At 44.1% G+C, this 21,743-nt stretch overlaps 1 protein-coding gene and 1 long non-coding RNA gene across 3 annotated transcripts in view; one reads left to right on the plus strand and one right to left on the minus strand.

Moving 5' to 3' along the window:
- Positions 1–2,738, plus strand: part of LOC139073510 (uncharacterized) — a 32,032-nt gene extending 29,294 nt beyond the window's left edge. The window contains exon 2 of the long non-coding RNA XR_011522329.1: positions 249–2,738. This is a non-coding gene — a long non-coding RNA (uncharacterized lncRNA). The remainder of the gene's footprint in view (positions 1–248) is intronic.
- Positions 1–21,743, minus strand: part of LOC103542475 (cell adhesion molecule CEACAM1-like) — a 432,471-nt gene that overhangs the window by 24,402 nt on the left and 386,326 nt on the right. For both annotated transcript variants that reach the window (XM_070557986.1, XM_070557987.1), the window contains one exon: positions 415–463. In XM_070557986.1, the coding sequence (XP_070414087.1) occupies positions 415–463 (49 nt within the window). The remainder of the gene's footprint in view (positions 1–414; positions 464–21,743) is intronic.

Raw genomic sequence — 21,743 nt, forward strand, 5'->3', positions numbered from 1 at the left:
ATAATAATTAATGAAAAAAATGAGAGGTAGATCTTATATGTGGTGCAATGCCATTTATTTTTTAAAATTTTTATTAACTTTTTAAAATTGTGGTAACATTGGTTTATAACATTGTAGAAATTTCAGATGTACATCATGATATTTTGAGTCCTGTGTACATTACATCATGTTCACCACACAAAGACCAATTAAAATATGTCACCAAACACATGTGCCTAATCACCCCTTTTACCCTCCTCCTTCCCCAGGAGAAGTGGCATCATGTCCTAGTGTGCACCACCCAGGGAGAGCTGTGCTGAGGAATACATTCCAAACAAGGGAACGGGACAAAACCCCAGAAAGAAGACTAAATGAAACAGAAATAAGTGACCTACCCAACATAGAATTCAAACAAAATCTCATAAGAATACTCACAGATATTGGGAGAAGACCGGATGAACACAGTGAGCTCATCAACAAAGAACTGGAAAATATAAAAAAGAACCAATCAGAAATGAAGAATACAATACTGGAAATGAAAAATTCACTAGAGGGACTCAGTAGCAGTGTAGAGGATACAGAAAATGGATCAGTGAGCTAGATGAAAGACTAGAGGTAATCACCCAAGCTGAACAGAAAAAAGAATTAGCCAGAATGAGAGCAGTCTAAGAGAAACCTAGGACAATATCAAGTGCACTAACATTCGTATTATAGGTGTCCCAGAAGGAGAAGAGAGACACAAAGAGGCAGAAAATTTATTTGAAGAAATAGTAGCTGAAAATTTTCCTAACCTAAGGAAGGAAACAGACATCTAAGTACAGTAAGCACAGAGAGCTCCAAACGAGATAAGCCCAAAGAGGCCCACACCAAGACATGTTATAATTAAAGTGTCCAAAATTAAAGATAAAGAGAGAATCCTAAAAGAAGCAAGAGAAAGGCAACAAGTGACATACAAAGGAAAGCCCTTAAGACCAGCAGCAGACTTCTCAGCTGAAACCCTACAGGCGAGAAGAGAATGGCATGATGTATTTAAAGTGCTAAAAGGAAAAAAACTACAGCCAAGAATACTCTATCCATCAAGGTTGTCATTCAGAATGGAAGGAGAGATAAAGAGCTTCCCAGACAAACAAAAATTAAAGGAGTTTATCCCCAATAAACCAGTTCTATAAGAAATGCTGAAGGGACTTATGTAAGTGGGAAAGTGATGACCACAAATAGGGATAAGAAAATTATCAAAAAAAAAAAAAAAAAAAAAACAGGCTGGGGCTGGCCCTGTGGCACACCAGCTAAGTGCGCATGTTCCATTTTGGTGGCCTTGGGTTCACCGGTTCGAATCCCAGGTGCAGACATGGCACTGCTTGGCAAGCCATGCTGTGGCAGGCATCCCACATATAAACTAGAGGAAGATGGGCACGGATTGTGGCTCAGGGCCAGCCTTCCTTGGCAAAAAGAGGAGGGTTGGCAGCAGTTAGCTCAGGGCTAATCTTCCTCAAAAAAAAAAAAAAAAAGACAGGCAATAAAATCACTGATAAAGGCAAAAATATAGTAAAGGTAGCAGATAAGCCACCTGTGAAGATACTATGAAGGTTAAAAGACAAAAGTGCTAAAATTAACTATTTCGATGATAAGAAAGTAATGGATAGACACACACAAAACAAGAGATTAGATTTGCTTTTAAAAACATAAAATGTGGGAGGAGGGGAGTGAAAAAGTAGAGCTTTTAGAAAGAGCTCAAGCTAAAGAGTCTATCAACTCAATATAGACTGTTATATACATAGAATATTATATAGGATCCTCATGGTAATCACAAATCAGAAATCTATAATAAGCAAGAAAATAAGTCAGACAAAAGAAATCAAACATATTACTAAAGAAAGCCATCAAACCACATGAGAAGAGAGCAAGTGAAAAAGAAAGGAACAGAAAAAACACCCAGAAAAAAAGTAACAAAGTGGCAATAAATACATATTTATCAATACCTACTTTAAATGTCAATGGACTAAAGGCTCCAGTCAAAAAGCATAGAGTGGCCAGTTGGATAAAAAAACAAGACCCATATATATGCCACATACAAGAGACACACCAGACCTAAAGACACTCACAAACTGAAAGTTAAACGATGGAAAAAGATGTTCCATGCAAATGGCAAAGAAAAGGAAGCGGGAGTAGCAATACTTATATCAGACAAAATAGACTTTAAAATGAAAATTATAACAAGTGACAAAGAAGGGCACTACATAATGATAAAGGGAACGATCCAACAAGAAGATATAACGCTTGTAAATATCTGTGCACCCAACATAAGAGCACCTAAATATATAAAGCAATTATTAACAGACAGAAAAGGAGAAATAGACAGTAACACAATAATAATAGGGGACTTTAACACTCCACTTACACCAATGGATAGATCATGCAAACAGAAGAGCAACAAGGAAACAGTGGACTTAAATGACCCACTTGACCAGATGGAATTAGTGGATAAACATAGAACACTCCATCCAAAAACCACAGAATACACATGGAACATTCTGCAGGATTGGTCACATAGCAGGCCACAAAACAAGTCTCAATAAATTTAAGAAGATCAAAATAATACCATGCATCTTTTCTGACTGCAAAGGTATGAAACTAGAAATCAACTACGGGAAGAAAACCAGAAAAGCCACAAAAATGTGGAGGTTAAACAAAGTGCTACTGAACAACAATTGGGTCAATGAAGAAATCAAAGGAGAAATTAAAAAATTTCTGGAAACAAATGAAAATGAAAACATGACATGCCAAAATCTGTGGGATACAGCAAAAGTGGTTCTAAGAGGGACGTTTATAGCAATTCAGGCCTACCTCAACAAAGAAGAAAAATCCCAAATAAACAATCTAACAGCACATCTAAAGGTACTGGAAAAAGAAGACCAAACAAAGCCCCAAATCAGCAGAAGGAAGGAAATAATAAAATCAGAGCAGAAATAAACAAAATAGAGACTAAAAAACAATGGAAAAAATTAATGAAACCAAGAGCTGGTTCCTTGAAAAGATAAACAAAATCAACAAACTCTTAGCTAGACTCACCAAGAAAAAAAGAGAGAAGGCTCAAATAAATAAAATCAGAAATGAAAGAGGAGAAATCACAATGGACACCTCAGAAATACAAAAGATTATAAGAGAACACTATGAAAAGCTATGTGCCAACAAATTGGATAATCTAGAAGAAATGGATAAATTCTTAGAAACATATAACCTTCCAAAACTGGACCAAGAAGAAGTAGAGAATTTGAATAGACCAATCACCAGTAGGGAGATCAAAGCAGCAATCAAAAACCTGCCAAAAAATAAAAGTCCAGGAACAGATGGCTTCCTTGGTGAATTCTGCCAAACATTCAAAGAAGACTTAATACCTATCCTTCTCAAACTCTTCCAAAAAATTGAAGAGGGGAGGCTTCCTAACTCATTCTACGAAGCCAACATCATCCTGATACCAAAACCAGACAAAGACAACACACAAAAAAAGAAAATTACAGGCCAATATCACTGATGAGCATTGATGCAAAAATCCTCAACAAAACTAGCAAATCGAACACAACAATACACTAAAAAGATCATACATCATGATCAAGTGAGTTTTGTTCTAGGAATGCAGGGATGGTTCAACATCCACAAGTCTATCAATGTGATACACCACATTAACAGAATGAAAAATAAAAATCACATGATCATCTCAATAGATGCAGGGAAAGCATTTGACAAGATACAGCATCTATTTATGATAAAAACTCTAAATAAAATGGGTATAGAAGGAAAGTACCTCAACATAATAAAAGCCATATATGACAAACCCACAGCAAATATCATTCTCAATGAAGGAAAACTGAAAGCTATTGTTGTAAGAACAGGAACCAGACACGGATGCCCACTGTCACCACTCTTATTTAACATAGTATTGGAAGTCCTAGCCAGAACAATCAGGCAAGAAAAAAAAATAAAAGGGATCCATATTGGAAAAGAAGAAGTGAAACTGTCACTCTTTGCAGACGACATGATTTCATATCTAGAAAATCCTAAAGAATCCACTAAAACACTTTTAGAAATAATAAATCAATACAGTCAAGTCGCAGGATACAAAATCAACATACAAAAATCGGCTGTGTTTCTACACACTAACAACGAAGTAGCAGGAAGATAAATTAAGAATACAATCCCATTTACAATTGCAACCAAAAGAATAAAATACCTAGGAATATCCTTAACCAAAGAGGTGTATGATCTGTACACTGAAAACCATAGAACATTGTTCTAAGAAATTGAAGACACAAAGAAATGGAAAGATATTCCATGCTCTTGGATTGGAAGAATTAACATAGTTAAAATGTCCATACCTTCTAAAGCAATCTATAGATTCAACGCAATCCCTATCAAAGTTCCAACAACATTTTTTACAGAAATAGAACAAAGAATCCTAAAATTTATACGGAACAACAAAAGAACCAGAATAGCCAAAGGAATCCTGAGAAAAAAGAACAAAGCTGGAGGTATCACAATCCCTGACTTCAAAACATACTACACAGCTACAGTAATCAAAACAGCATGGTACTGGTACAAAAACAGGTGCACTGATCAATGGAACAGAATTGAAAGCCCAGAAATAAAACCACACATCTATGGACGGCTAATCTTCGAGAAAGGAGCTGAGGGCATACAGTGGAGAAAAGAAAGTCTTTTCAACAAATGGTGCTGGGAAAACTGGAAAGCCACATGTAAAGGAATGAAAATTGACCATTCCTTTTCACCATTCACCAAAGTAAACTCAAAATGGATCAAAGACCTAAATCTGAGACCTGAAACCATAGGCTTCTAGAAGAAAATGTAGGCAGTACACTCTTTGACATCAGTATTAAAAGGATCTTTTTGGACACCATGTCTTCTCAGAGAAGGGAAACAATAGAAAGAATAAACAAATGGGACTTCATCAGACTAAAGAGCTTCCTCGAGGCAAGGGAAAACAGGATTGAAACAAAAAAACAACCCACTAACTGGGAAAAAATATTTGCAAGTAATACATCAAACAAAGGCTTAATATCCATAATATATAAAGAACTCACACAACTCAACAACAAAAAATTAAACAACCCGATCAAAAAATGGGCAGGACACATGAACAGACGTTTCTCCAAAGAAGATATACGGATGGCCAATAGGCACAGGAAAAGATGCTCATCATCGCTGATCATCAGGGAAATGCAAATCAAAACTACACTAAGATATCACCTTACACTCATTAGAATGACAAAAATAACTAGAACAAATAGTAACAAATGTTGGAGAGGTTATGGAGAAAAAGGAACCCTCATACACTGCTGGTGGGAATGCAAACTGATGCAGCCACTATTGAAAACAGTACGGAGATTCCTCAAAAAATTAAAACTAGAAATACCATACGATCCAGCTACCCCACTACTGGGTATCTATCCAGAGAGCTTGAAGTCAGCAATTCCAAAAGTCCTATGCACCCCAGTGTTCATTGCAGCATTATTTACAATAGCCAAGACGTGGAAGCAACCTAAGTGCCCATCAACAGATGATTGGATAAAGACCTGGTTATATATATATAATGGACTACTACTCAGCCATAAAAAAGAACAAAATCGTGCCATTTGCAACAACATGGATGGACCTTGAGGGATTTATGTTAAGTGAAATAAGCCAGATAGAGAAGGACAATCTCTGTATGACTCCACTCATATGAGGAATTTAAACATGTGGACAAACAGAACAGATTAGTGGCTACCAGGAAAAAGGGCGGGGGGTGAGCAGTGGATACAAAGGGTGAAAGGTTGCACCTACAACACGACTGACAGACAATAATGTACAACTGAAATTTCACAAGATTGTAACCTATCATTAACTCAATAAAAAATTTTTTTTTTAAAAAATGCTAAACTTTTTTTTTTTAAGGCAATTTGGTAAATGATATCAAGAAACACAAAGCTGTTCTTAACTATTGACCCACTAGTTCCACTTTGGGAATCTTGCCCAAGACAATTAATCCAACATTTGGAAAACAGTTATGAGCACGAAGAACTTATCAATATCCAAAAGTAAAACAATTTAAATATTCAGCAATGAGAGAACAGTTAAATAACATGGAGCACATATACTTGCTGAGAGTGTTACAAAGTCATTATGAATCTCTGTTATGAAGACAACAAAGCAACAAGCTTATTATAAAGTGAACAAAAAGAAATTTGCTCACATGCTATGGTTATCACTATATACAGAAAATCATACGCAGGAAACACCCCAAAACACCAACACGTGGTAAGAGCAAACATATCTTTACTTGTACTTTCAAAATTTTCTGTAATATATTTATACTATATTTATAATGAAAGAAAACTTCTTAACAAAAGGGATTCAACTACGTAATCTCCAAGATCCCTTCTGGCTCTAACATTCTGTGGCTTTCCTCTGGAGCCAGGAGTAGAGATCAGGCGAGAGTGAACTACTAGAACAGTTGGGATGGCAGGGGCTACGGATGCCTGTTTACATTACTTTAACAGCACTCAAAACAGCACATGAGACCATTTGGAAACTAGCACTCAGGGAAATGATGCAACACCCTCCATCTGTGTGGCAGAAAGGGCACGAGTCTGGGAAATAGGAGATCGGACTGAACCAGATGATCTCTGAGGGCCCTCTCTAGACAACTTGTCCAAATGCTTACTGAACGAACATTTACCAAGTGCCTACCGTGGGTCGGGAACCATGTAGCTGAATGCCTAGTGAGCCACTGATTCAGAGTCTAATGATGGAGATTTTTCGTTTGCTAGGGCTGCCATAACAAAACACCACAGACTGGTGGCTTAAACAACAGAAATGTACTTTCTCACAGTTCTGGAGGCCAGAAGTCCCAGAACAAAGTGTCGGGAAATTTGGTTTCTTCTGAGGCCTCTCTCCTTGGCTTGCAGATGGCCACCTTCTTGCTATATGCTCACATGGTCTTTTCTCTGTGCACGTACCTCCCTGGTGTCCCTGGTGTCTCTTTGTGTGTCCAAATCTCTTCTTCTTATAAGGACTCCAGTCAGACTGGGTCAGGGCCCACAATAACAGCCTCATTTTAACTCAATCACCTCTTTAAAGGCCCTGTCTCCAAATACTGTCTTTCTGAGGTACTAGGGGTTAGGGCTTCAACATGAATTCTGGGGGAACACAATTCAGTCCACAACAGATTTCAGGTGACAAACTATATGTACAAGTGTGCAATAATGGAGCTGCATTTAAATACAATGAGGAACCATGTGAAGGCTGACAGGAAATATCAGAAACTACTACACAGAGGAAGCATCATCTGGGGCCAGTTCTACCTCTAGAATCTCAAGTCTAAGACTCGCAATGGTCTCATGTTCACCTATGACAAGGCCAGGCACAGACCTAATTCCCATTCTCTGTATCATGAGTGAGCTCTGGTCTCATTCACAGAGCAGTGGGAGCCATGAAGAGAGCTAGGCAGAAGAACACATTTGTCTGACTTAAATTTGGGGATAATCATGGTGCATCTCCTACTTCCACTTTCTTTCCACTTATCAGACTCTAAGGTCTCAGGGAGAGTCTTCAGTGGTCAATGGCAGTGAGATTGTGGACGAATGTGTGCTTGGATGTACTGATACTCTGTACCTAAACCTTGCTACACGCAGGCTTTTTAGCTATTTTTTTAGTGCTCTCATTTTTCATGTTTTCCAGACAATGTGCTAAGCCTTTTACACATATTATCTGATTTAACTTTTACAACTCCATAAAATAAATACTATTAGTGCATTCATCTTTAAGAGGAGAAGCTAATTTGGCAAAAGGCCCATACAAGCAAGGGATAGAGAAGAGACTCAAAGCTAGATGAGTTCTGAGTCTGAGGCCATAAAACCTACAGTTCTTCATGCTATTTATTTACAGTATGTCTGCATTTCTTGACTATACCCTAAATTCATGGAGGGCAGGAGCTGGGTACTATTTGGATTTGAATCCCAAGCATGAGGTAGACGGTTATGGTACATGAACTTCAGCCTGGTGGATATTTAGGATTCAAACCCTCCAAGAGAGATAAGGAGAATAGTTCTAGTTATGGGAGGAGCATGAGCTGAGGCCTAGAGTTGGAAGTGGGCGTGGCACATGGGACTGGGGAGGTGGACAGAGCAGAGACTGGCCTGAGTGGAGCAGTGGTTGCTTGTTGGAGCTGGTGGAAGACAGGCTTGAATGTGATGGGGGTACCCCATGTAGCGGTCTGCATACCCAGAAGAGGACATGTGATTTTTATGCTGTAGCCATTGGGGGACAGGGACATTGATGGCAGCAGAGGTGAGGAGTTAAGAAGAGACACTAGACGACGGTAGTCTGATTCTGCTGTTAGAAAGCTTCAGCTTAAGAGAAGAAAAGGAAAAGTGATCTTAGCACCTGTTTACTAGCAAGTGTCACACTGGGTCCCCTTCTATACAGGGCCACTGAGAGAGTTATCAAGCCCTGAGGGAAGTGTTAGGATCCCAGGGTCAGGGAGCTTTTGGAGTTTGTCTAATTTCATGGAGGTTGAAAGCATCAGTGACAGAATTGGAGTACACATCTTCCTGACTACGAAGGGCATGTTCTTTTCAATGCAACATGCTCCCTTTGTTGGTGCTGTTAAAGGCCAGGCTTCTGGGAACCAAGAGAAATTATAAATAAGTCTGTTATATTGGTGTTTAAAAGTGAAATGAAAGACTGGGGAAACAACAGATTAGAGAGATTAAAAGAAATAAGCCCATCTTTGTGGGCAGGGCAAGTGAGGCCTCCATAGAACAACTGTCCAGAATATTTCAGCTGTCTAATAGGCATCTCAACGGTTTATGTCCAAATTGGGGTCTTGTTTTTTTTGTTCCCCCAATATGTTTTTCCCTAGTGTTCTCCATATCATAAGATGGTACCACTATCCCCCCATGTTAATCAAGCTAAAAGCTTGATAGAGAGCAGGTAGGGCCTTGCATTCTTGATGCATCTGACAAGTGGGTGCAGGGACGCTCGGGGCCCATGATGGATGCCTTTCCAGCACCCTGGGGCCTGCTGAAGGTTGCCCCAGGAGTTCTTCTGGTTGCTTGAATATCAGACAACCAATCAGTGGGTAGAGTTTCAAGGAAAGCAGAGGGTGCAAGAAACTGTTGTAGTAACAATTATTTTGATGAAAAATGGGAATTCTGGGTGAAGAAGTACTGTGAATTTAATTCATATTCACCCGAGGTGAGGAAAATAGGACGGTTGTTGTATTTATGGTGTAAATATGAGTTTCTTGACTGGAAAATCCAAACTTACAAAGTTTGCTTCAGAACACACAAACTGAAAGTCACGGTCAGAAAGAAGGCAGCTGCTTGTCCATTACCAAAATGACACTTTTGTCCATATGATACTTCTAGATTCTTCTGTCATCATCTGCTGAAAAGCATCTCATTACACAGCCAACGATGTCACCAGAAACCTATATGAAGTCGCATCTGTCTGGAAAAACGTTTTCAGATCGTGATCTAGGATACTGACAAAGTTAGGTAGCTGCCCTGTAGGTCTGGTGTTTTATAAATCTGAACCCAACAAGTTTTTCTGGTATGCTTGTCACCAGATATAACTTATGATGCTCCTTTGGCCATGGCATCATTCCTGTCATTTTTTTCCTTTATGTCACCATAGGACTTCCACAGTGAGGCTTAGGGCTCGCCAGAACATGGCTGGTTCTGGGGCTCCACAGAGGAGCAGCCATCGACTCCATGAGTTGGAAGTGTGTGTACTGGGAGGTGCATAGTCAGAAAAGAAAGACGCTGTACGTATTTCCATGGCTTGTGTTACTGTTCGTGGCTGTGTGGGGGAGAAACAGTGTCTGAGGGAAGAAGGGAGGGTAAGTCTTTTGAGTAAAGGGACATTTTATTCTGCCTGGTGATGGTAGCTTTTTATTTGATTTTGTCTTTTAATATATTCAAGCTGCACAAGGAAAAGAAACAAGAGGTACTCAGAACAAAATGTAGTTTTAAACACTTTCATTCTACTTGCAACAGAAAATTTCAGACTTGCAATTAATCACAATTTAACACAGAAAACAAGGGAGATGGGAGGATGCAACTGGTTAATAAATACCCAGCCAGTGACTGCGACTCTTTAGCTGTAACGTGCAGGATAGTGCTGGCCACCAGCAGGGCATCCAGGAAACAGTGTGAAAGGCTGTGGCCGCGGAAGCTACTAGTTGAGGTCAGATCTCAGGCCTCTGTTCGTGGTTGGCTGTCCCATTACCCACTAAAATTTATCCTTGCCTTATAAGTCTGAAGACCTCAAGGCCCAGGTCAACACTGCAAGAATCCTGTCAGTCTGGATGGACTGCACCCCAGGCTCCAGGCACACTGGTCACTCTCAGTTGTGAAGGGATGTGGGTGTGGGTGTGGCTGTGAGCAGGGGGTGGTCTCCAGGTCCTTTCATTCCTTGGGCTAGAGCCCCATTTCTATTAATTTTGTTGTAAGGTCATGCAGACTAAAATCACCAGAGCGTTTTCTCCAGGAAGACTCCCTTTGTTCTAGCTATTTATACAAGCCTGCCCTGCTGGGATCATCTGCAGTGCCCATTCCCACAGCTTTAAGGACTGGGTCCTAACTTTAGTCCAAACCACAGGTGAGCTGTTGATCCAGCTGCCCCGAACAGTGATGGAGACTGTGATACTTGCTTGTCTGAAGTCCTCAGTGTGGGAGAATGAAGATAGTAACTTAACTATGATCCTTTTCTGCTATTTTTTGAGGGAGGTCCAGAGCCGCAGGTAATACTTTTATCTCCCAAGAGTTCAGGTACTTCTACATAAGTGATTATGTGATTCCTTGAGTGTTTTGGTTTAGTTTTATAGATTAGGACAAGGAGACCCAATCTGCAAATATCCTGTAACCTACAATATGGCAACAATCTGTCCTACTGGTAGAATCTCTCAAATTATACTATTTAGGGAAATGTTTCTCACATTCTCAGTGTTCTTGAGAATTATCTCAGGTGCCTTTTGAGAGTATAGATCCCTGGATTCCATGCTCTTATGGCCAAGGCTTAGCAAAACGGAGCTTGGATGGGGATATGCTCTCCTTCTAGTGGGAGAAGCTGCAAGGTGCTGGCCAAGGGAATGGATGTGTCATTCTGACATTGAGAAAACAGGAAGTTTAAGAAGAGTGATCCAGTCTACGACCTGAACCCTCGTTTATTAGATGTAGAAGTCCTAACCATGAAGTTAAAATAAATAATTGTTAAGTGACAATCATATTCCCTCATCTTGAGATTTCACGTGTCTGCAGGGGCCTATCTCTCTCTCACACACACACACAGACATCCTTCAGGGAACCTAAAGGATCCTGGACAGAACCAGGCAGGCATCAGGAGCAGAGCAAAGAGAGAAAATGACCCTCATGATATCCCTGTGGCAGTCAGCTCAGAGACTTCTCTGAGGGCTGACATGGGGCTACAGACAATGGCAAATGCCTCAGAGGGGTGGGAGGCCTGCTGGGGGGAGTGAGGGCACCAGGGAGCTGGGTTTTGATGTCCAGGAAGGCTCACTATTCCCAACAGAGAACACATCTCTCTGCAGCAGCTGGGCATACAGCGGGGCCCTGGGCCGGGCCACCAGTTCCTTGGCCCTAACATCAACCCTACTCCAGTGTGTGGAATTTGTACTGTGTGCCCAAAATGGGTAGGAGTGAGGTTGGCAGTGATGTCAAGGGAAACCAATAATTCCAAACTCAGGAGCCTGTCGCCCAAATTAATTACCCACGCATTCTCTATTACGTCCCCAGGGCACACACTGCCCACATCTAAATCAGCAGGAAGTTCAGTCATTTCCTGGGTTCCTCCCCCACAGGTCCACTTGCAGTCACACAGGGTGGCTCACAATTGTCCCTGCATCTCTCCTTTGTTCAGCTGCTGCCACCTCTTGACATATGATTGACAATCAGGATGATGAAGCCGGAGAGCCTGGTCTGGCAGCTGAGCAGGAAGGCAGGATGCAGCCTCCAGACTGGTGGGAATGGGGTGGGGGGGTCAGTGACCGTTCTGAAGACCTGGGGGTATTGGGAAAGTGGGGCAGTCAAACAGAGCTGCCTAAGTGTGATGGGGACAGAGATTTGATGTAGGACTGGGACAGGGAACAGAACTGAGGGGCCTCAGCCAGAAGCACTGAACTGGGATGTTATTGAACTGTTGCAGGGAAAAGGCTGTTTTCGACAGAGGCAATGACTCAGCTGCAGCAGCTCAGCGGGCTGGGCACTCCTGTCTGCCCACCATCTACCGCTCCGACCTCCAGGATTAACAGCCTCTCCTCGTGTCCACCTGCCCAACTCACCTGTGCCCCTTTACTGTCCAACTCTACATGAAGGGGTCTACTCTGGGGTCCCTTTCCTGTAGTTCAGGGGAGGGGAGGGGAGGCCAGAGGCTGTTTCCCCAGAAACAGCCCAGCAATGGTGTCCCGAGAGGTGGGGTTGGGAAGGACCTCACACCCCCCATGTCCTGGGTCTGGATCTGGAGTTGATGGTGAATCCCTGACATCACCTGCTCCCTCAGGCCCTAAGAGAAGCTGTACCACAGTGAATGACATCTCTTCTGATTCTTCCCAGAGGAAGGTTCTTGAAATACCTGGGAGGACCCATCTCTTGCTGTGGAAGGCCCAGTTCAGAATAGTCCACAGCAGCCCAGCCAAGGCCCATGTGCACAGATCCTAATTGGCAGGGCCTTCAGGGTCACAGGCTCACAATCATTTCCCCAAGTGCCCAAGCCTGGGGAGGGGCTGCTGGGCCCTGAGTGTCCAGCCATCAGTGTGCATTATGCCTGGAACCATCCCTCTCCAAAATGACTTGCTCCTAGGTTTGGTTCTAGGTCACCAGTCCAGGCTGCCACCGCCTCCAGTGGGAGCGTCCTCCCTGGGGTTCCCCAGGTCTGTCCCAGGAGCTTCACCCAAAGTAAATCTAAAGAGTATTTGAGGGCTGGGGGTTGTGGCAGTAAGAGCAGTTGCATCGGTCTCAGGCGACAGAAAAGGTCCACAGGAGCTCAAGGAAGAGTGTGAGTGCCCTCTAGTGGATGGTTCGAGCTGGAAGAAGAGTAAAAGGGGGCCAGGAGAGCTGAGAGATTAGGGCTGACCTTGGACTAACTAACGTGCTCAGGTTCAGAAAGAGGTATATTTAGGGGTGATTAACTTATAGCTGCCTGTAGCTCACCAGCTAGAATACTGTGGTTTTCCAAAGAGTGTAACCACAAGTGAGAATGGCACCACAGGGTCATACTGCAAAGTCAGATGAGGGAAATACTATGGACGGCGAGATGAAAAAATACATACAAATATGCAATGTCATTAGACAGTCTACTCTGATGTTCTTACCATCTTAAGAGTCAGCTTATCAATGAATGCAAAGTAATTTCTATCATTAGGAAAAAACATCGTATTAAGAAGAAAATTATATCATAGGAGTTTCTCTTTATTTTCAGAATCAGATACCTTGGCATCAATCCTTAAGTATGAAATCTACACCAAAAAATAAACTTGGTCTGAGACTAGCCAGTGTTGGAGTCTCACTCCCAGAAAATGTGGACTGACAGCATCCTACACCCCCAGCTGGGGGCCCTCTCTGAAGCACAGGAGACGTCCATGCTCCCTCATTAGGGAGAGGGGATCTTCTTAGTGTTCTCACCGTTCACCCGCCCACTCTCACATTCTGGGCAGACTCTCCTGTCCACTCTTGGATGTTATATTTAAATTACTGACCTCTATTTCTCGCCTTCATCCATCCCAGCATTGGAAGTGCCTTCTGCTCAGGATTTTGAGGAAAAAGTTCTCAAAAACAGTTGTGTTCACCCACCTTGAACAGACTTCCGCTGGAGTGCCATCATTATTACCCAGAAGGATTTTGACACTTTTTTTTTGGTTGTGACATGCTTTCCAACTTTCAGGGGTAAATGTGACCTTTGTCCACAGGGATGACTAGTAGACATGGACAAAGAGCAATCACATTAGTGTTCACAGAGAAGGTGATGTATATGGATGCACAAAAGCTTGAAACCCGAGGAGAGTCCACATAAAATGCACATTCCTGTGCTGAAACATGGATCCTGACTGGTTTTCACCATTTCCTCAAGAAGTAAACTACAAAAAGTGACATTAATAATGAACTAGAAGAATAAATCATGCATCATAGTTACTGATAAAACTAAGCTGTCTCTTGGTCCTTAAAAGAGCATTCCAGTGCATTATCGTTTTCACCATGTCAAAGGGAATGCCTTTCGGTCAGTATGTGTTCCCCACCATCCTGAGGCAGCTGGCTATCTGTAATTTTTGTGACCTTGTAGAAATTATCCTTTCTTCCTTTACATCTCAAATACAAGACTAGAGGCAGCTCCTGAACCCTCTCCCAGATCCAACCACCTGTGACCAGCTGCAGAGAGCAGAGCCCTGAGCTTCCCTGGTTCTCCAGCGAGGAGACGTTGCTCTCTGTGCTGCCTCTGTGCTCAAGACATCTGTTTTGTTGTGTGCCCACTGGGCACCAGCCTGGAGGGTCCCAAGCACCATCTTACAGCTGCAATGCCAAATGTCACTAGAACCCTGCGTACCTCACTCAGGCCACATCCAAACTTGGGGAGCTTCTGGAAGCTGAATCCCTGCTCTGAGGCAACCACCTCTCCACCCACTCCGCCAGGGCCACTGCCTATGTGGGCCTGAGACTGCCCTGTGCCCAGCGCACCCACCGTGAGCCTGGGTCGCACCCAGACCCTGTGACCACCCACCGAGTTGGCGAGACTGCAACCTGCCAGTCCCTTCATGAGGTGGTCATCTGGGCTTGGAGGTACTTTGCCAGGTGGGAGCCCTGATTCAAATACCCAGCTGTCTTCTCCATTTGGAGGAGAGTTGCCTGAGTCGTAGGGTTGGTCTGCTGGGTACTGGAGAGCGGTGTGGGGCCCGGGGACCTCAAAATCGCTCTCCTGAGTGCAGATCGCTCTTCTGTATCCCTGCAGAGGTACCCAGCTCTTCATGGCACCCACCGGGCTCAAAGAAACACCCAGACCCCAGTAGCAGGGAGACAATGCTGAGCCCTCAGGCAATGAGAAAGGGAGACCGAGGGTTGATAAAGAACTACTTTTCTTTGAGAGCAAGGCAGTGAGAGCAGGAGATAGAACATGGGAGACATTAAGCCCCAGATGAGAAATGAGACTGTCCCTTCCTTGTGCCCAGGTGAGAACTCTGAACAGAAGCCTCTACTTCCCCGTAGGATGAGACACAGCCAGATATCCAGCTGTCCATGTCTGCTGACCCCCTGTTGTAGGGACAGCACCAGCCTAGGACCCAAAACCTCATCTGGGTGAGGACTCCAACTCCATGGCTCTTTCTATAGCAGAGGCCACCAGAAGGGCCCATTTTCCACTGAGGACGCCCACCTGTTTGGTCCCCCAACAAGACTTGAGGCCCTCCAAGCCCCTTTGGAGACTCAAGTCCCAATTGCTTTCACCATGCTGGGCCCTGCATCTCACTGACATGGGTCACTGACCACCACAGGCCACCTCCACCAGCTCACACTGACAGGGCTGCCAAGCTCCCAGATCCCCTGTCCTTCTCCTGTGGAGTCCACCAGGCAAAGAATTTTGTTTGGAATGATAAGATCCAAGTCCTGACCATCCTGCTCTGCACATCCTGCAGACACCCTTGTCCTCCCATATTGAAACATGTTGAGGCCCCACCAACAGAAGATGGGGGCTCCTTATAGTCTCAGGCCAGTCACAGCTGCAGCCCCTCCCAGGCTCCGCCCTCCCTACCCCTCTCAATACTTCAGCCTCCTTCTTGGCAAACCCAAGGGCATCATATACACAAGAAGTAGACTGTGTCCCTGTCACTCTCACCCCAATTCTGACCTCAGCTGCCTCTGCTTCTTTCACTTCTGTGAATTGAGCACCCCCTGACTTCTGGGATGACTACCAGCCATTAAGGAGGTAGTGTTTGCTATAGGGGCTCCTGGTCCCTCTCTTCCAAGATGCTGGAGGCCCAAGACCTCTGTGGGGACCCAGGAGGAGGCCAGGCAGGATCGCTTTGGAAAGGAACTATCCTGCTCTACACAATAGAGAGACACTGCTCCTATCAAATCCCTTCTCTCCCCGCTGTCTGCCCACTCCTTCCTGCCTTCTCCCTGGGGAGCAGACTTGCTGGGAAGGCAGGCTTCCTTCCCCACCTCCCGCATTTTCCCAGTTTGTAGATATGGACTTTGCCTCATATAAAATATTAAGAGGCTGCTTCGTTATCGTGGAAATTGCCATATTCTTTCATGTTGAAACTCATATGGGAAGATGTTTGTCTGCAGAAGGATTTCCAACTTTACTCATATTTTGGACCAGATCATTCTTGGTTGTAGGGGATTGTCCTGTGCATGGCAAGATTTTTAGCAGCATCCCTGGCCTCAATCCAGTAGGTACCAATAGCTCACCCAGAGTTCTGACAAACAAAAAATATCTCCAGACATTGAAAAATATCTCTGGGAGGAAAACTCAATACAGTTGAGAACCACTGAACTAGATTAAATATTTTTGTAAAGGCTAAATCTAAAAGAAGATAATGAGGAATGAAAACAATAAGAGACAGACCTAATATATGGCCCAATGCCATTTAAATAAACAGGAAATTATATTTGGGGCACAATAGAAAAGATCAAAAACCAGGCAAGAAGTCCTTTGAACACTTTGCATGTTCTGTTATTTGCATCCGAAGGATCTTTAAATACTGTTCAGTCATGAATCTCATGGTTTTCCGTGGTTAAAGGGCCAGCAAATACAGCTGTAAATAAAGCTAGGTCACTTCTCTCATGGAGCTCACTTTCTAAAAGGTGTAGAAACAGAAGATCAACAAGTAAATAAATGCATACTTGTCAGATGAGGATATGGGCTATAAAGAAAAATAAAATCAATTGATTCATTTCTTCTGAGGAGCTGCGATTTGGGCGGGAAATTCCTTGATATGTGGGATGGTCTCAAGCCTCTAACCATATTTGTTATCTCTCACCTCCACAGTCTTAGTTCTGGAAAGCCTATCAAGTGAATGATAGAGCCAAAATACCACCCCAAACACAAACACATATCCGAATGCTCTCTGAGTGGAGGGCAGTGCCATCCACAGCTGAGAAAAACTTCTAAATCTTTAATGTTCATTTCCAGGCTTTTTTGTCTTCTCCTTAGGAAGTAGGCGCTGAGTAGGGGGATTCCAAGGAAAGTAAACATGACTGTGACCCACTGGGGATCACCTGGAAAGGATCTGAATAAAGAGGACCCTTCCCCTCGCTTGCTCCTTTTTGACTCATGGGAATTCTCTCTTAGCAGAAATTCACCTGAAACTCCGGGTCCGTTCATTCCTGGAGCACACAGGAAAAATATTATGTCTAAATTATCTCAACCTCCATCCCTATTTCCTGGGAAAGATGAGTTGAGGTGGTGGGATGTGATGGGGACAATATTAACAGGAAATGAGATTCACAAGTGCACCCACTCAGCCAGAAGAGCGCTGAGCTGTCGTCAGACCATGGACAGCTCCCAGCCTCTTTCCCTTTGCAAACGCAGGTAGGGACAGGAAAACAGAAAATGGGGCCAGCTCATGTCCACACAAATATGAGCAAGGAGGGAGCAACCATAGGTGATGGACTCATCATGGGTGGAACCTCTTCTCAGCTCCATCCCCCAGTGCCTTAAGCTCTCCTGCCCTCTTCAGCCCAGGCTCTGGAGAAAAGACACCCATAAAAGCCATCAACACTTCCAAAAAGCCACCATCTGTTTCCCCTCACCTTCCCCCATGAGCTCCCTCTACCTGCTCCCTGTCATCCCATTTCTACATACACTGCCTCTCATAACTCTTGGTCCATCAAGACGTGCTCATGACTCCCTACATTCCACATGCTCCCTGCCTGTGATGCCCTCTCCCCTTTCTCCATGAACATGCTGCTTCTCATTCTTTACAGCCAACCTCATTGGCCATCTTGCCACAAGGTCATCCCAAACTACACCAGTGGATACAACGGGCCCTCTCTGAACTCTCTCCTCTGACTCTTCCCTTTTGTGCTGTGACAACATGTTCAGAAGCAGTTAGCATAGATAACTCAAGTGTCCTATGGATCACTGAGTCCCCATTGTGATTAGTTGTGGTTCTCAATAGCCCCATCACAAATACACAAGGGCCAGAAACAGGAAAATGGCTATAGGTTTTCAGAGAATGAATAAAGGAAAGAGGTGGATAACGGGGTGACACCTGCTTCTTCTCCCACATAGTTACTACAGGGGTGCTGCAGACGTGAAGAAATGAACATTCACATATACTCCCAGAGGTCATTGGTGCCAGTTTTATACAAGTTAATGTGTAGATTCCGCTCCTAAATTTTTTGTTTCTTTTGAGATAAAATTCACATAAGGAAAAATTCGTCATTTTAACCATTTTGAAGTGTGGATTCAGGGGGATGTGGCCTATCTGGTCCTACCAGAGTTCTACTGTGCTGCAAGATAGACCCAGAGTGGTGAGAGTCCCGTACTAGCTGTCCCTGTGGGCTAGAGATTGGAGCCCATCTCTCCCCAGGGTTTGGTGTCCAGAGCACTAATCTGAACCCTGGTCAGATGCCTTGTCCCAAGCCTGATAGAGGGCACAGGTCCCCTCATGTCCACCACAGGGTGACGCTGGGACATGAAAGTGTTTCTGTCTCACACAGAGCTACATACAGCACACAGCACGCACACAGAACTGCTAGACTCCTTTGACTCACAAATGTCTTCAAGTATATTGAGCATGGAGTCAAGGAGGAGAGTGACCACCATCCTTAGACAAAATGATAGACATGCCTTTGCTAGAAAAATTATACTGTCCCAGGAGAAATGACATCATGTTCCAGTGTGCACCACCCAGAGAGAGCTGTGCTGAGTGGATATGAGTCCCATCTGATGGGGTAGAGGTGAGTCTCCTATAAGTGGAAACACTACAGAGTTCCTTCTCCCTGCTCTTTCCCAACACATGAGCCTGCCCAAGGAGCCTCAGCACTTTTTCCCTGCTGCAACCATCATGGGCATCACAACTGGGGTCCAGAGTGGGCTGACTTTCACAGGGAACCCTTCAGTATCTTCTGTTCCCAGAAACCTGTGGGGTAATGGGGCCTTTCTTCAGACCAACCTCCCCTCTCTCTCCCCCCTCTTCTGCTTGGGGGGAGGCAGAGGGCCTCCTCCCCTCAGCAAATGATTCTTTCTTCTCCTCTCCATCTCTCATTTCCCTTCCACGACATTCTCCTGCACTCAACTTAGAGGATAACTTTTCCATAGGCCTTCGACCAAGGCAACCTCATACACCAAGAACTCCCCCCAACTCCATTCTGTGAGCCCAGGAAGCAGCTAGGAATTAGGGTTCCAAGAACACCTGCTTCCTCTATTGCCTACCTCCTTGCACTGGTATCTCTGTCACCTAAGCCCAAGTTCCCTTCAAGTCCAAAGCCTCAGCTCAAATGACCTCACACTCCCCCAAAGGTATAGACCATTCCCAAGGAAACAGATACCCCCAGAGAAAGGACTCTCCAGACTGACCAGAAGGCCATGTCCATGGGCAATTCCTCAGCTGGCTCATTACCCTCAGCCACTCTTGGAGCACCTGGGTGTCTGTTTGGGTTATTCCACTCTCCTCTGGGGTTCCACGGGCTGGGACACCTCAAGGTCTCCTCAGAGAAAAATACCTCCCAGTCCTCCCCACTCAACTCACCAGGTCACTACTAAGTTTTACATCTAAATCTGTCTATCTAACAGAACTGTGAAGTCTCTGCATCAGAGAATAGACCATTTACTCAGAGGCAGAAGAAAAGATACAAAGCTTAGCGAGATTGGAATGTTGGTGTGGATTTATCACTTAAGACTTGCTCATCTACTCTGGGAGAGTCCAGAGGACACACTTTTCACCATGACTGTGAGGTATGAGTTTGTAAGGGAGCCCCGGCACCCTTTAAGAGCTCTGTGATGGCTCTTACCTGTAGGTCAGAAATTACAGTGGGAACTGCTGCCACTGAATTGGGAAACCTAGTGCAATGGGCATAACTGGATGACAAGGTAGCAGGGCCAAGAGCTGGCACTTCATCGCCAAAGGCAAGGTGAGCCATCATCAGCATATTGGACAGCAGAGCCAAAGCAGCAAACGGGATAGTCTGACTCACAGAGACGAATGGCATTTTCTAGTTGATGATGGTGTTGCTAGAAATAAAATCGATGAGAAATCTGCTAAATTCTTACTAGATATATATAAGCAGCAGAATTCTAAGTCAAGTGAACAAAAGTTGAACTTGAGTTATAGAAACAGAGTGTTATGGCCCCTCAATCAATTCCCAGATGTGGTTTAACTACTTGAGCAAATTAACATATCTCCTGGTACCTAGTACGTAGCTATCAATCTGGAAAATACATTTTCTCCACGCCTGTCAGTAACGACCCACTGGAAGCAGTTTGCTTTCAGCTGGCAAGACCAGCAATACACCCTCATCATCCTATTTCAGGGGTCTACTAACTCTCCAGCCTGTGTCATAATTTAGTTCACAAAAATCTTGATAGCCTTTCCCTTCCACAAGATATCACACTCGTCCATTACAATGAGGACATCATGGTGATTGGGCCCTGTGAGCAAGAAGTAGCAACTCTAGACTTATTGTTAAAACATTTGCATGTCAGAACATGGAGAAAAAACTTTACAAAAATTCAGGGGCATGCTACCGCAGTGAAATTTCTAAGGGTCCAGGGGTGAGGGGCATTTGAGACATCTCTGCTAAGGTGAAGAATAAGTTGTTCTCTCTAGGCCTCTGGATTTTAAGTTAACATATTCCTTATTTGGGTGTGCTACCCTGCCCCATTTACCAGGTAACACAAAAAGCTACTCGTTTTAAGTGGTACCCAGGATAAGAGAAGGCACTGCAACAGGTCCAGGCTCTGTGAAAGCCGCTCTGCCATTTGGGTCATATAATCCAGCAGATCCAATGGTCTCTGAGGTGTCAGTGACAGATAGGGTTGGTGTTTGGAGCCTTTGGCAGTCCCACATAAGTGAATCACAGGGCAGGCCCTTAGGAGTTTGGAGCAAAGCCTTGCTATCCTCTGAGAATACCTACTTTCTTTTGAAAAACAGCCTTTGGCTTGCTACTGGGCCTTACTAAAGACTGAGTGCTTGACCATGGGCCACCCAATTATCATGCAACCTGAGCTCATGTGCACTGGCGAAAAAGAAATAATCAGACATTTTGGAGGTTACTGGACAAGGGCTCTCAAGTGACACTAGTTTCGTCATGAACCAGTTATGGTCTGACACATCAAGCCATAAAGCTGGGAGTGCACAGCAGCACTCCATCATCAAATGGAAGTGGTATATACATGACCCGACCTGAGCTGGCCCTGAAGGCACAAGTAAGTTATGTGAAGAAGTTCCCCAAATGTCCATGGCCTCACTTCTGCTACACTGTCTTCTCTCTCCCAGCCACACCTATGGGGAGTTCCCTACAACCAGTTGATGGAGGAAGAGAAGACTCAGACCTGGTTTACAGTTGGTTCTGTGGGATAGGCAGTGACCATGTGAAAGTGGACAGCTGCAGCACTACAGCCCCTCTCGGGGACTCCCCTGAAGGACAGTGGTGAAGGGAAATCCTCTCAGCGGGCAGAACGTCAGGCAGTGAACCTGGTTGTCCATTTTGCTTGGAAGTAGAAATGGCCAGAGGTGTGATTATATGCCGATTCAA

The sequence above is a fragment of the Equus przewalskii genome, chromosome 9, assembly GCF_037783145.1.
Source record: "Equus przewalskii isolate Varuska chromosome 9, EquPr2, whole genome shotgun sequence".
NCBI lineage: Eukaryota > Metazoa > Chordata > Mammalia > Perissodactyla > Equidae > Equus > Equus przewalskii.